Genomic DNA, 15,889 nt, shown 5'->3' on the forward strand with positions numbered 1-15,889 from the left:
CCCCATTTTCTCTTTGCTGTTCGCTTCAGCCTTCAGAGTTGAGAGCCAATGCCCACTCAATACTCTCACCTCATCTCTCATCATACTCGTGTCATCCTATCCTCTTCCCTTTTCCTATATGCTCACATGGCATCCCATTTCCACTTTTTTTAATACTGTTCTACTACTATTTTTATACAACATTCTTACTTTACCGTGTTTGATTGTACGTTACGTCAATATGCTTTTCAAAATAAATTAGAATTTACGATATTCACTGAAAGTACTGTAAGTGAATATTGTACTTTTATAACAATATTTCATCAAATATAAATATTAGCGACAAATCTCACATTCATATATATTTTAAATAGTATGTTTTTTAATAGATTTAAAAAAAAGTAGTTTGACGAGAAAGATGAGTGATTTTTCATATTTTCAACTAAATCTATTTTTTTCAAACATATTCAACAAAGAAATACTAAAATATTGGGCTATTTTAGAAAAAAATTGAGTTATTAATTTTATTAGAGTAGAAAAAATGGTGTATGATTCCACAAATGAATGGTCTAAAATTAATACTGATTTTTTTTTTATTTAAGTGAGTAATATTGTTGGTTTGGAATTAATTGAAACTTCAAGTGATATAAACAGATTTTTCTCGACCATATTTAGATAAAATGAGAGCAGTGATAATCCAATCATCAACCACATAATAATCAGTAAAATTAAGAAGTCAAAATGATTAGAAAATAAGTGCTTCCAAATATTCAGGATTTTTTATATACCTAATTAAGACATTTGTATATTAATCATAAACATTTGTTTTTTTAGCAACATGTGGTTCCTTATAAACTAAGAAGGCAAATAATAGTAATGTATGTCTAAGATCGAGAGTTTCTCATAAAGATCCGAGCTCTAGGTACAAACGGTTGGCTTGAATGATAATCTCTTAGCCTCCAAATCATATCCGATCAAAAAATTGGCCAGCGCCAAATTTCCAATTATCCCAAATTCGTCTGTCGGTGATGCAGGTGTTAATGTTAAGCAATTCACATTATTTGCCACCTTCTGAAACGTATTCACTGGCAACAAATTCACGTTAGCGCCACCGGAAAATTGTGCAGTGATAATCGGAATACCAGAGGAGGTGGCGACGTTGATGCCATCATCAAAGCATAGATCCCAAAAATTACCGGGATCCTTCACTCGCTTTGCTTTAACAACCTTGAGTAGCGACGACACGACACCATCATACAACTCCTTTGGAAGAAACGATAATGTCGTCCCACTGTCGATAATCACATTGCCTTGTTTGGCAGAGGCCATGTGACGTTCGTTGCCAATGGAAATGGCTTCCAAAGTGACGTAATAGTAAGTGACGGGGTTTTTGGAGATCAGTGGCGTTGAAACGACTCCAGGGCCAGAAACCACAGCGTTTTGGCCAAAGTTTATTTTGCCATTTGCGTGACTGAGTAACGTTGGTAAGCAATAAGAGAATCGACGGCTGATACCGGAGGTTTGGCTCATTTGTGAGACCAACGAGAGTTGACCACCACCAAGTCCAATGACACCTGAAGCAAACCCAAATCCGCCACCACTCTCATGGCCACATCCGATGACTGATTTCACAGAAGATGACCCAATGGTGATCTTTTCAAATCCCAAATCCCCCTTTGTGTAAGTTTGATCTCCGTACGTGTAACTGTAATCGCAAACCCCCTGAGCCCCACAATGGGAATCATCAATAGCTTTACAATTTTGTGAATTGCATGGCACGTGACTGAAGGATGTGGATTTGAGAGGGTCGAAAATGGGACGTGATTGTTTGTAGCATTTCAGACATGGCAAGCATTGAGCCCACATCAGATCACTGCCTGTGTCAGCCATGCCTATGTAATCAACTGGTGGGGTTCCAATAGAGACAGACATTAGATACTCGCCACTTCCTGGGGTAAGTGGGGCTTGGAGGTCAAGAGCACCATTAGTGGCAGCGCGATTGAGGAGAGTAGCGGAGCGAGACAATGAGCGGCGAAAGGCATTGGTGAGGCGATCGTAATGAGATAGAGATGAAAATTCAAGAGGGGAAAGAAGGGAATCACGGTGGAAGAGAGAGGTGGTGAAGCCATTATCACCGTTAATAATGGTTGTTTGAGAGAAGGAGATCAATAAGAGAATTAGGTGGAAGAAGATGGAAATGGTAGCCACCATTGCAGATATTGGAGTGTTCTCAAAAGGGGTTAGTTCTTAGAGATGGTGATGAAGCTATAGATTTCCTTTCTGATCTCTCTATATATAAAGGACTTGGTGAGAGTTTGCATGGAATTTGTGTATGATATAAATTTTCACGTACTTCCCATATATATATATATATTAAAGAAGACGATTAAATATTACAAGGTGAAATGAATACTTCTATTGAAACGAATAGAAGGAATATGAAAAACCTTTTTTCTTTTGTTTAAGTAAAGCAAAAAAGTGTATGTATTTTGCAAGGGTAATTTAATAAGGAGTTAATTAATTAACACATTTACCTTTTTTTTTATATAAATATGCCATTGGTCCAATTATCAAACTTAATTAACATGACGTTTATTTCAATTTTCATTTGCAATTTTTTTAATTACTTTTTAAAATTGTACTTACAGTAAATTTGATTTAAGTTTGATCAAATTGGTTATCTTTTTTATTTTTGTTGAGTACAATTAAAATTTATGCAAAAAAAAATATAACACGAATAATGGTTATATTTATCCCTCCTATAAATATTAACTAGAGAGACTAAATCAAGAATAATTCAATTAATTACCTTATTTACTAGAAAAAAAATTCAAATTTATCAGACTTACATTTACTTTAATTTAATTTTTCAAAATGTTATTATGATTAGAGTAATTGTCATGAATAGTAACAAATTGAAATTATTTACGCATAGAAAAACAAAACTTAAAATGACTAGAAAATTATAATAGTTTGTTTTTTTTCTATTTTTTAAAAACCCTACTTATTGTTATTGTTATTGTTATTATAAATAAATATTTGGGAAGACAAATCAAATTCGACGAACCATAGTTGAAGAGAGTAATGGATGGATGGTCTGAATATTTAAGGAAGTGGGAAAACCAACGGTTCGAAATTTAATTTTTGTTAATGACCAAAATTAAAGCTAATCTCAATTCCCTCGATTAATTGCAATTCATAAATTGACATACAGAATGAAAATAAATTAATTATCACGAAGAATCTGTATAGTCTAAAAACGGTATACACTGTTCCAAAAACAATATAACTTCCTATTTGGGAATAACTTTTTTTTATAATTAGTACGATATCTTTTTTTAGAAAAAAGAAATATTGACTGAATAGCTATTTCTAGGAAGATTCAAATGCAAAAATGAGTGTGGGTTTTTTCTTTTTTCACTTCTAAAGATTTTTCTCTGTCAAAGAAAGAAATATATTGGATATAGGTCAAGGTAGAAAAATTATAATTTCCATTCCACTTAACCAATTTATGGTGGTTAAAGACATATGTCGTCATCATCAACAACTATGATCTGTTAAATTTAGTATTTTATGCTTCTTGATTTTTTTTCAGTGGAAGAACATTTAGTATTTTATCTTGTTGAACGAAGAACATTTAGTATTTTATGTTCAATTTACATATATTATAAAAGAAGATTAATTTTAAAAATAGTGTATCTCCATGTCTTATTTTATTCTTATAATTTGTTTGGCATATATATCTCTTTCTCATTGGTAAATAAAATTTAACTCATTCTTATTTAATGTGAATGAAGTAATAATAGAAAGAACTAAGTTTTTTTTTCCTTCAGGCAGGGGCTTAGTTAAAACTATGAAAAAAGTTTTCGAATCAATTTATATTCTACCCAAGAAATTTTTAATTTTTAATTTTGACCATTCACGCATAAATTAAATGCAACTATCCTAACAAGTTAACTTCAAAATAGTTTGTGTAAAAGAAAAAAGGAATTTGAGCCATAAATTAAATGTAGACCCTAAGCACAAAGTTTAGGTTTAAACGACAATATATCTCTTATTCCCAAGATCATATCCAACTTCAAAGTTAATCTGAAGCCAATGGTGGCCACCGCCATGAGCGGTTGCTTTGGAGGAGGAAGTAGAAGAAACTAAAATTGAAATGGCAGCGCCCATGGATTCAAATTTTGAATAAATTTCAAGATTTTATGAGTTTTAACCTTCCAAACTCCTCCCTTTATAACAAATTAGGGTTATTTAATTAGAAGAACGACTTTTTAATATTGTTCTACCGCTTTTATTTGATATTATTTGACTGTATCACATAAACATGCTTTTTAAAATAAATTGAAATTTACTATATTTACGATATTCATTTAGAGTTAACACAGAAGGAAAATCTATAAAGAGAGCATGATGATGCTCCTATGTTACTAGATAATTTTCCATTTCTACAGCTTCTTAGTTAGAGCATTGTACAATGAAGTTAGTATATTTTCCCCTATTTTAAATAGCATGTTTTCTTTAGTAGATTTTTAAAAAGTAGGTTGATGGGAAGGATTGGTGGTTTTTCATGTTATCATCTAAATCTTCTTCTTCTTTTTTTCATACATATTCAAGAATAAAATATTGGGCTATTTTAGAAATTTTTGAGTTAATAATTTTATTGTAGTTATTTTGAATTGATTTTTAAATAGATTTGAGTAGAAAAAAAATGGTATATGATTCCACAAGTAAATGGTTCAAATGATTCCTGTTTTTCTTTTTAAGTGAGTAATATTGTTAGTTTGGAATTGTAATTGAAACTTCAAAATTAAGTGATATAAAACAGCTTTCTCTCGACCACACATTTAGATTCAGATCAGTGCAGTGATAATAGAATCCAATCATCAACTTCATAATAATCACTAGTAAAATTAAGATCAAGTTAACATGATTAGAAAATAATTGCTTCCAAATATTCAAGATTTCATATATATATATATATATATATATCTATACCTAAGATACTTGTGTATTAATTATAAACATTTGTTTTTTTAGCAACAGGTGGTTCTATATAAAGTTATAAACTAAGAAAGCAAATAATAATAATGTATATGTAGATCGAGAGTTTATAATAAAGATTCGAGTTCTAGGCACAAACGGTTGGCTTGAATGACAATCTCTTGGCCTCCAAATCATATCCGATCAAGAAATTGGCTTGCGCCAAATTTCCAATTATCCCAAATTCGGTTGTCGGCGATGCAGCTTTTAATGTCAAGCAATTCACATTATCTGCCACCTTCCGAAACGTATTAATTGGCAACAAATTCACGTTAGCGCCACCGGAAAAATGCGCAGTGATAACTGGAATACCCAAGGAGGCAGCGGCGTTGATGCCATCATCAAAGCATAGATCCAAAGAACCATGGGGATCCTTCACTCGCTTTGCTTTAACAACCTTGAGTAGCGACGAAACGACACCATCATACAATTCCTTTGGAAGAATCGTTAATGTCGTCCCACTATCGATAATCACATTGCCTTGTTTGGCAAAGGCCATGTGACGTTCGTTGCCGATGGAAATGGCTTCCAAAGTGATGTAATAGTAAGTGACGGTGTTTTTGGAGATTAGTGGCGTTGAAACGACTCCAGGGCCAGAAACCACAGCGTTTTCGCCAAAGTTTATTTTGCCATTTGCGTGACTGAGTAACGTTGGTAAGCAATAAGAGAATCGACGGCTGATACCGGAGGTTTGGCTCATTTGTGAGACCAACGAGAGTTGACCACCACCAAGTCCAATGACACCTGAAGCAAACCCAAATCCGCCACTACTCGCATGGCCGCATCCAATGACTGATTTCACAGAAGATGACCCAATGGTTATCTTTTCAAATCCCAAATCCCCCTTTGAGTAAGTTCGATCTCCGTATGTGTAACTGTAATCGCAAACCCCCTGAACCCCACAATGGCCATCATCAACAGCGTGACAGGTCTGGGTATTGCAAGGCACGTGACTGAAGGATGTGGATTTGAGAGGGTTGAAAATGGGACGTAATTGTTGGTAGCATTTCAGACATGGCAAGCACTGAGCCCATGTCAGATCACTGCCCGTGTCAGCAATGCCTAAGTAATCAACTGGTGGGGTTCCAATAGAGACGGACATTAGATACTCGCCACTTCCTGGACCAATTGAGGATTGAAGGCCAACGGCACCACTAGTGGCAGCGCGATTGAGGAGAGCAGCAGAGCGTGACAATGAGCGACGAAAGGCATTGGCGAGGCGGTCATAATGAGATAGAGATGAAAATTCAAGAGGGGAAAGAAGGGAATCACGGTGGAAGAGAGAGGTGGTGAAGCCATTATCACCATTAATAATGGTTGTTTGAGAGAAGGAGATCAAGAAGAGAATTAGATGGAAGAAGAGGGAAATGGTAGCAGCCATTGCAGATATTGGAGTGTTCTCAAAAGGGGTTAGGTCTTAGAGATGGTGATGAAGCTATAGATTTCCTTTCTGATCTCTCTATAAATAAAGGATTTAGTGAGAGTTTGCATGGAATTTGTGTATGATATAATTGTTCACGTACTTCCCATATACATTAAAGAAGACGATTAAATATTACAAAATGAAATGAATATATTTATTGAAAGGAATAGAAAGAATATGAAAAACCTTTTTTCTTTTGTTCAAGAAATGCAAAAAAGTGTACGTATTTTGCAAGGGTGAGTTAATTAATTAACTAACTTACTTTTTTATATATATATGTGACATTGTTCAAATTATCAAACTTAATTAACATGACGTTCATTTCAATTTTCTTTTGCAATTTGTTTTTATTTTATTTTGTGAACAGTACATTCCATTTAAGTTTCATCAATTGCTATCTTTTTTTAGTACAATTAAAATTTATGTAATAATATAGCATAAATAATGTTTATACTTTATCCCTCCTATAAATATTACCTAGAGAAACTAAATGAAGAATAATTCGATTAATTACCTTAATTACTTTTAAAAAATTCAAATTTATCATCGGTATACTTATTTTTACTTTTACTTTTTTTAAAATGTTATTATTATTCGAGTAATTACTATGAATAGCACCAAATTGATTTAGACATACAAAAACAAAACTTAAATAGATTAGAAAATTTGATAGGTTATTTTTCTATATTTTAAAATAGTTTGTTTATTTCTATTTTTGAAAAAACTTATTATTATTATTATTATTATTATTTAAATAAATGTTTGGGAAGACAAATCAAATTCGACGAACCATATTTGAAGGAAGAAACACACAGACACAGTAGTGGGATGGATGATCTGAATGTTTAAGGAATTAGTAAAATCAACGGTTGAAAATCTAATGTTTGTTAATGACCAAAATTAAAGCTAATCTCAATTCCCTCAATTAATTGCAATTCATAAATGGACAGTGCAGAATGGAAATAAATTAATTGTCCAGATGAATATGTATATTCTAAAAATGATACGTTAAATTTAGTATTTTATGTTTCTTCTTTTTTAGTGAAGATCATTAAGTATTTTTTAGAAAATGAAGAACATTTAGTATTTTATATTAATTTTACATTTATTATAAAAAGATCAATTTTTAAAAGATAGTACATCTCCATCATTAGCCTTTATGTCTTTGTCTCCTACTCTTATCTTTTTGTGATAATGATGTTGCTCTTCATATTGGGTCTAATCCTATGTTTCATGGGTACGAAACATATTGAATTAAATTGCCATTTTATTCCAGAAAAAGTTATCCATGGATGCTTTATCTTTTTGTTCTACTATTGTCCAAGATGGGAGTGATTGACATTCATTCTGAGTATTAAGGATAATATATATATTGGTAAAGTTAGGTTCAAGTTTTTATTTAACTATTTTATTCTTGTAAATTGTTAGGAAAATATATCTGTAAATAAAATTATATTCAACTCTGGTGTAATAATAGAGAGACTATTTTTTTCACTCGATGAAATGGTAGTGGTTTAGTTCAAACTATGAAAAAAGTTTTTGAATCAATTTGTTTTTTATCCAAGAAGATTTTAATATTTATCTTTCAATTATTCAAACTTAAAAATGCAACTGTTTGTGTAAAAGAAAAAAGTGTATTTGAACCAGAAATAAATTTGAAGGGAAGGATTGTATAATCATTTTGTTGGCAATATATGCAAAACCTGTGGGATAACTAATTCAAATGTGTTCTTAAAAATTAAACCCAAGAGAAATAATACATAATTGCCAATTCACAATTTCCTTAAATTAATCTTAAAACAAATTTTGGTTGTACCCAACCATGTGGGTTTGTAAGAAAGATTATTAAGTTAACAAACAAATTTAAAAACGAAAATCAAACAGAAGTAAGACATTAAACGACATGTCTAATCTAAGCACAAAGTTTAGGTTCAAACGATAATCTCTTATTCCCAAGATCATATCCAACTTCAAAGTTTATCTGTGCCAAGTTTCCAAAAATGGCGACCTGCGTTGCCGGTGCAAAAGTCAAACAAGTCACATTATCAGCCACCGGTGCAAATGTGTTCACCGGCAGCAACTTCACGTCGGCACCACCTGCAAAATGTGCCGTGATTATTGGAATATTTAAATCGTCAACTTGCCCCGCAGAATAGCAAAGCTCCAAAATCCCCGAAGGATCGTCCACTCGCTTTGCTTTAATGACTCTCGCCAAAGTCGAAAAGACGCCGTAGTACAGACTCCGAGGTAGAAGAGTCAATGTCGTACCGGAATCTATAATGATATTCCCATGGTTGGTCATGGCCGATATGCCGTTTGCGGCTTTAAATCGCTTCTTTCCAACAGAGATTGCCTCAAGAGTCAAGAAATAAAAAGTATCGGGAGATCTCGGAACGAGAGGGGTAGAAACGACTTGACGCCCTGAAACGACAGCCTTTCGGCCAAAGCTTATTGTACCTGTGATATTAGCGTTGCTAAAGAAAGTGGGCAAGCAATATGAGAATCGTGGTTTGACGCCGGCAATTGTTCTCATTTGAGACACCAAAGAGAGAGATCCACCACCAAGTCCAATGATTCCGGAGGTAACTCCGCCGAAAGTGCCACCATTTTGGTGACCGCATCCGATAACTGTCTTGGGGAGTTTGAAGGACCCAATGGTAATTTGATCAGATGCTAGGTCACCATACGTAAATGATCGATCTCCATAGCTATAGCCGTAGCTGCAGCTTTGAAGGTCTGGTCCACAATGGTAACTTTCCAAGGAGCGACACGTATCCGATGCACAAGACACTTTGCGGTAGGAAGATGACCGACGTGGATTAAAAATAGGCTGTGATTGGTTGAAGCATTCCCGACATGGCAAGCATTGAGTCCACGTTAGGTCGCTGCCAGTATCGGCAATGGCTATGACATTCACTGGAGGGGTTCCGATAAAGATAGACATTAGAAACTCGCCGCTGTCGGGGATGATGGGAGAACGTATGCATGCAGTGGAGACAGAAGTGAGGTGGGTGAGGAGGGTGGCGGAGCGGGAGAAGGAGCGACGAAAGGCGTCGATAAGGCTGTCATAGCGGGAGAGAGATGGGTTGTGGAGAGGGGAGAGAGGAGAATCGCGGCGGAATAGAGAGGTAGTGAAGCCATGGTGGCCACCGCCATGAGCGGTTACTTTGGAGGAGAAGAAGAGGAGAAAGTAGAAGAAGATTGAAATGGCAGCCATGGATTTAAGTTTTGAAAAAACTTCAGGATTATGAGTTTTAACCTTTCCAAACTTCTCCCTTTATAACAAATTATGGTAATTTAATTAGAGATTTTTTCCTTTTAACAGAAGAGAGAGAGTTTGCATGGGATTATAAGAAGGAAACGTTCTCATGCATTATTTCCTTTTAGATTAAAAGAAGAGAGGCTTTTTTTTTTTTTTTTTGCCTTTTCCTTGTTTAGAATATTACAATCCAAGTCTGGTTAGATTCTAAATTGAAAAGAAAAGGAAACAATAATTATAAAATTATATAGTGAATAAGGATAATAACTTTAAATTTATATATCATTTTACTATTAAACACACTAATATAAATTAATTAAGAGAAAATTTTACAAATGAGAGTTGGTTTCTAAAAACAGAATACGTATTTAATAATAATAGAAATAAATAATTAAAAGTTGATAATGAGAAAAAAGGAATAAAAGGAAATCAAATCCTTGAACTTAAAGGTGACATGCATTATTTAGGTAAGAAATTCAAAACTAAATATAGAAACAAATTAAAATTTTCAAGAGAGAAATAAATGTATATCAAATGTGTCATTTGTCCACAGACCATGAACCACTAAGATCTAATTGATTTTGAGAGTTTTGTGAGTACGTTATAATTAGAGAGTGGGGAAATTCCAAACATTATCGTTTGAAAATAAATAATTAAAATTTTAAAAATTATTAAGTGCGTCAATAAAAATAAAAAAGGAAATTTACGATGTAATGAAAGCGGTGACAATTATGGTTCAACGTTGAAACCCCCAAGCAAGAAGGAAAAATGCGTACTTAATTAGCTGACCAAGAAAACAGAAAAGAAGAGTGAATTGTCGCATATAAGGAAAAAAAGAAAATCGTCCATATCCGTTTCAATTTCAAAATACATGCGTCCAACAAAATTCTTTGTTGAAGCAACTTCTGAAAACTGCACCATCGTTCTTTCGAAATCCATCGACAACTGTGTTTCTATTTTCTGTGTAACAAAGCTACGGTTTCTGGGAAAGAGGATAGGTAGAGAGGTAAAATTTTGGCCGTCGAATATACCGTTTCCAAAAGTAATGTACAATCGTTATTCACTATACTTGTTAGGGTATATTGTTATCTAGGGTATTACACATCCTTAGATACTTAGTGGTATTTAACAGATATGTTTTAGTGTATTTCTGATTTCAGTTATGTGATTTCGAGTTAAAGTTGTGTCAAGATGCCGGCTCCAAGCTAAAGAATATAAAGCATTATGTATTATGATCTTGAGTTAAAGTTGTCCCGAATGCTCCAAGTTAAAGAACACACATATATTATTTAATCCAATCTTAGACTAAGGTTGTCCCAGACGTCTCCAAGTTTTTCTTAATCCATTTTTAGTTTTTTCAGGACAATATTGTTTGACTTCTTTGTCTTTATTTTCAAATTTAAAAAAATGCATTATCTCGGTGATGCATTCAGTCGAGAGAGATAGAGAAATTTCCTTCAAATAGTTTTTTAAATGTTGGGAAGAATGATATGAAAACCTATATGATATATATAGATTAGGGTCATATATGCGTATGGACTAATAGTGTTTATTTGTAGGATAGTTTATGACATAATTTAAGATTGTGGGACATTAATGAGCCACTGAATTAATAAGTGGAATAAATAAGTGATATAATCTTTTGGTATATTTTAAATTAATAAGAGTATATATAGTTTTCCTAATATGATCTCGGGTTATGATTGTTTCGAGACGATCTCTAGTTTTTCTTAATTCACTTTTAGTTTTCTTGGAAAGAATCTCGGACTCGATCCCAGATGAGATTGACCCCAAGAAAAGCAATGTTTAAGTGATCTAATCTTTGGAATAATTAGTAAATGACGTGTTATATATGAAAAACAATGCAAAGCAGAAGGAAAAAACTTTGTATATCCTTGATCTATTGTATGATACTATTAAAAATATATAATAGCTAGTATATAATGATCAATTTAAACCAAAGACAGTTTCAGATACAACAAGAAATTATCAAATTAAATTTCAAAATGCAAAATGAATGCAATATAATAAGTATAATTCATAAATACATTGTTAATGTAATATGAAACAAAAATACCATAAAACAAATACGAATAATTAGATCAAACAAATTTACTTCACACGAGAACTTGAAAACCGAAAAACTTCACATCGGGACATTATAATTCACCGAAATAAACTTAATAATATGAAACAAATACGCATTCACCGAAAAACTAGAATGAGATACAAAATAAATAAATAAATAAAAAAGAATAAACGGACACCGAAAGAGAGATAATTGGAAGAAATTTTGTGTGCAGTGAACAGAAGGTTACACATGGAAAAGAAATGGGGGAGAGAAAGATGATTGGAAATATTACAATAAACGAAATTCAATATATATCATATTTTACGTGTTAATATTAAATGAAAAATATATATTAAATAAGTGATAGACTAAATATATACGGTTTTCATGAAGAGAAATTGCATTAGATGGCAAAAGTATTTAAAAAAATCAGTCTATGTCACCTATTTTTTCGTATTGCGAAATATGATACATATAACAAATAATTAGTAATATCAAACAGATATTAAACAACTATCAACTCTCAAATTTGGTAGTTTTACCATTTATAAAATGTATCTTCTTGTAAAAATAAATGCTATTTTTGGGAGCAGCCCTTCTATGTAAATAATAAATGCAGAAGAAAATGTGTATGGCAACAAAAATATATAAATTTTAGTTAAATCGGTCCATAAAATTAGCCAAATTTTATAACTGAAATTAAATGAGATTTTTCCTCTAAAATGATAGCCAGATGAGATCTTTCCTCTAAATTTTTGTAAAAGCAATAAACTAATGTTAATTTCGGCCTTGACCCATTAGTGATTTTGGGCTTAGCTTATGCCTGGACCAAGGCTGAGGCAAAGGCGAAGGCTAAGTTAGGCCTTTTACCCATATTAAAACTTTCCCTAAGTAGGTTCTACTTTTACCTCGAACCTGGGTGCTGCTACTTTCTTGACTTCATTGTTTATAGTCTTATTTTACTTCTATTATACCACCTCATATCAAATCATCCATAACATTAATCCCATCTTTTTAGTTTTTATAGGCTCTTCAGAGGAAGATTCTCAAAAATAGCATAATATTAAAATTATTTACAAAATTTATCAAATGCTCGTTTTTTTGTCACGACAATTCTTCTATTTCACAAGTGGAATTACAGTCATAACTAATGCAATTTAACTAAAACTTATTTAGTTTTAGTTAAATTAACCAACGAAAATAACTAATGCAATTTAACTAAAGCTTATTTACCTAGAATATTTACCCCGGTAAAGGAGGGAAATTTACAACAAAAACCAATAGTAATAATAATAACCAATGCGATTCAAAATAAGATTTCTAATTGAACAACAAAAGAATTCCAAAGTGATTAAAGAAGACGATGATGATCCTATAAACATAACTATATCTTTAATTTTTTTCCCAAAGAAATTCGAACAAACAGCCATATGCCACTACAGATTCATCTCCTCCAAATTCCCCTCATCCACAGTACTAACAAAACATATATTTTTTTTCTATATTTATATATATATATATGAAGAAACTTCAAGGCCCAAGTAATGTGTGTATATACTATATATAGTTGATTATATGCAAGAACAAGAATCAAGATTAACCATAAACAGCATCAAAATTTCATACTCTTTTCTTTTATTTCTTCATCATCGCTAAGCTCGTCTTCAATGTCTGAAATATTCATCCTAGCAGAAGCTTGCTTCGCCCATTTCACAATTTTCTCAGCCTCCCGATTGATCTTCTCTTCCTCTTTCATTGCCTTTTTCAGAATTTTCTCTTGCTCTTTTGCCGAAAAAATGTTCAAGTCTGCGAGGAATTCATTGTTCTTACCCCATCCAAGGCCATTCTCCAGAATTTTGTTTCCGCTGTTCTTCTTCTCTGAAGTTTTCTTCGGTGAACACCAAAAACAACCGGTTTTTCTCGGCGGTGATTGAGGCGGAGAAGCCGAATATCCCGATTCCGACTTGCTTTTGGAGCGGACTTTGCCATCTCTCTTCGGTACAGATATTTCATCGATTTCACCAGACGAAAATGAAGAATTCGAAGGAGATGAAACGTACCTACATTTCGATTTCGATCTGGAACTTCCATTGTTTCGATCTTGATTATCCATTGGAGAGGTTGAGTTTCCTATTTTTGATGAATTATCCGGAAGATGCTGCGACTGAGATTTAGGGCTAAACCCTACTTCCTTCTTATTACTCTGTTTGGAAGGAGAAAAAACAGCAAAATCGTCTCCCAAACTCTCATCGGCAGAGTGTACAGATCGACTATTCCTGGAATCGAAACCGGACCTGGTGTTGGATTTAGCAGCAGGGAAGGATTTGAGCTTGCGGAATCGGGATTCAAGGTCAGAGGGAAGATCGGAGTGGGTGAAGGAAGAGCAGTTGATGGCAGAGATTTGTTCAAGAAGACAGAGATCCTGGGTTTGAGATAGAAGATCTTCGACGGCGGAATCGTCTGTGTCGGAGAGGAAGGAGAAATCGGCCATTGATGGAGAGAGAAGAAAAATGGAAAAGGGGGTTTGTGTTTAGGGTTTAGAGAAGAAGCAGCTGAGTCAAGGACGCCATGATTGGGAGGTGATTGGCGGAAAAGTCGGCAAAATGGGTTTCTAACGGCTAATTCATTTCTCGTAGTGTCACACATTTCTAACCAGTGCTGACCCCACTCTTGTCATTCTCCTGAACCGGCCAGACCAAACCGGATCATTTGAACCCGTTGTTTATTTTTTTTCCTTCCTAAAATTAAATTAAATGAAAATTTGGAACCAACAGAAAGAAAATTACAAAGTAATATGTACTGTGTCCTAATGCCAATTTAGAAATATTATAAGAATCTTATCCAATTGAATTTTTATTGCTGTCATCAATGCAATTATTTTGGTAGACTTACTAGAATCATTTACTAAAATGGATTATAGATGTATGAATATACATCTTTTTGGTGTCAAAACTATATATTAGTCCTGACCATAGTACCAAACACAATTTAAAATCTTTTTCTTCAGCTAATCCATTATCTCTTTAATACTATTTCCTATATTTTATCTCAATTTCTTATAACATTAAAAGTAAATTGAATTCTTTGAAAAAAAAGTTTAAAAACAAAAAACAGCCCATTTATAAATGATTTTTTCTAATTTAAAATTTTACTTTCAACTCTAGAAATAGCAGAAAGTCAAACTAAAAAATTAAAAATTTAGTCCCAAAATGTTAAATTAAAATCTTAAATACAAATTCAAACCTTGAAATAAGTATTAAATAGAGTTGAAATTGAGAAAACTATTTAACAACAATGTGAGGAAGTAAAGTCATAATTTTCAAATGATTTAAAAAGAAGAAAGAATAAATAAAAGGTTTGAAATGTTTATAGGGAAAATCATATACGTGTATGTTTGTGATTGGTTAAGAATGAAGTTGTTAGTGGGTACAAATTGGTGTGTGGATACTAATAATAGGGTTACGAATTTGATGTAATTGGAGTTGGTATGAAGCAGATTAAAGAAGAGGGATAAGTAAGGGCACCCCAAGGGCTGTCTGTCATCATCCGTTACATCACCCCCACTCAACTGCTCCTCTTTTCTTCCCCATATTCTCAGCCAATCACAACAGTTCTTCACCCGCCATTCGTCACACAATTTGAATGGATTGAATTACCCTATCTCTCCTTTGCCTTCTTTTGGAAGCTTTTGAATTTTGTTTCTTACTCAATTGGCGTATACTAATTGTACGAACAATGTTGTGCGGAAATAAGTACTTTTACACTTCCAAATTTGGGTTCACTTTTTCTTTTCTAATTTCCTACTTTCATCTTAGCTTTTACATTTTTTTATCCCTTTATTTTCGGTGTTTGCTGGGTTTAACATTTTCTTTAATATACCTCAAATACTATAATAGACTATTATTGTGACGTAGATAATAATCATATCACATTCTAACGATGAAATTTGGCTATATTTATAAATATTTTTGTTTATTTTGCTATGTTTTGAAAACACCTTATTTTTAGTGTGTTACTTCTTCATCTAGTTGAAAATGTATTGATTTCACTTTTTTTTTTAATGAAATAATTGATATTAAGACATATTGTATCAAGACAAACATTTGACTTGGAC

The 15,889-nt window shown here is 32.9% G+C and overlaps 4 protein-coding genes across 4 annotated transcripts; all 4 read right to left on the minus strand.

Moving 5' to 3' along the window:
* Positions 1 to 897: 897 nt before the first annotated feature.
* LOC101206570 (probable aspartic protease At2g35615) lies at positions 898 to 2,190 on the minus strand. The gene has a single exon (XM_031884115.1). It carries the CDS (start codon positions 2,188 to 2,190, stop codon positions 898 to 900), a length of 1,293 nt encoding a protein of 430 aa, XP_031739975.1.
* A 2,920-nt stretch (positions 2,191 to 5,110) lies between these two features.
* Positions 5,111 to 6,403, minus strand: LOC105434401 (probable aspartic protease At2g35615). Its single transcript, XM_004148957.3, has one exon. It carries the CDS (start codon positions 6,401 to 6,403, stop codon positions 5,111 to 5,113), a length of 1,293 nt encoding a protein of 430 aa, XP_004149005.3.
* A 1,954-nt stretch (positions 6,404 to 8,357) lies between these two features.
* On the minus strand, positions 8,358 to 9,662 carry LOC101212016 (probable aspartic protease At2g35615). Its single transcript, XM_004148956.1, has one exon. The coding sequence runs from the start codon at positions 9,660 to 9,662 to the stop codon at positions 8,358 to 8,360; it is 1,305 nt and encodes a 434-aa protein (XP_004149004.1).
* Positions 9,663 to 13,078: 3,416 nt separating this feature from the next.
* LOC101211778 lies at positions 13,079 to 14,501 on the minus strand. The gene has a single exon (XM_004148955.3). The coding sequence runs from the start codon at positions 14,264 to 14,266 to the stop codon at positions 13,388 to 13,390; it is 879 nt and encodes a 292-aa protein (XP_004149003.1). The 5' UTR covers positions 14,267 to 14,501; the 3' UTR covers positions 13,079 to 13,387.
* Between the last annotated feature and the right edge of the window lie 1,388 nt (positions 14,502 to 15,889).

Source organism: Cucumis sativus, chromosome 4 (genome assembly GCF_000004075.3).
Source record: "Cucumis sativus cultivar 9930 chromosome 4, Cucumber_9930_V3, whole genome shotgun sequence".
Classification (NCBI taxonomy): domain Eukaryota; kingdom Viridiplantae; phylum Streptophyta; class Magnoliopsida; order Cucurbitales; family Cucurbitaceae; genus Cucumis; species Cucumis sativus.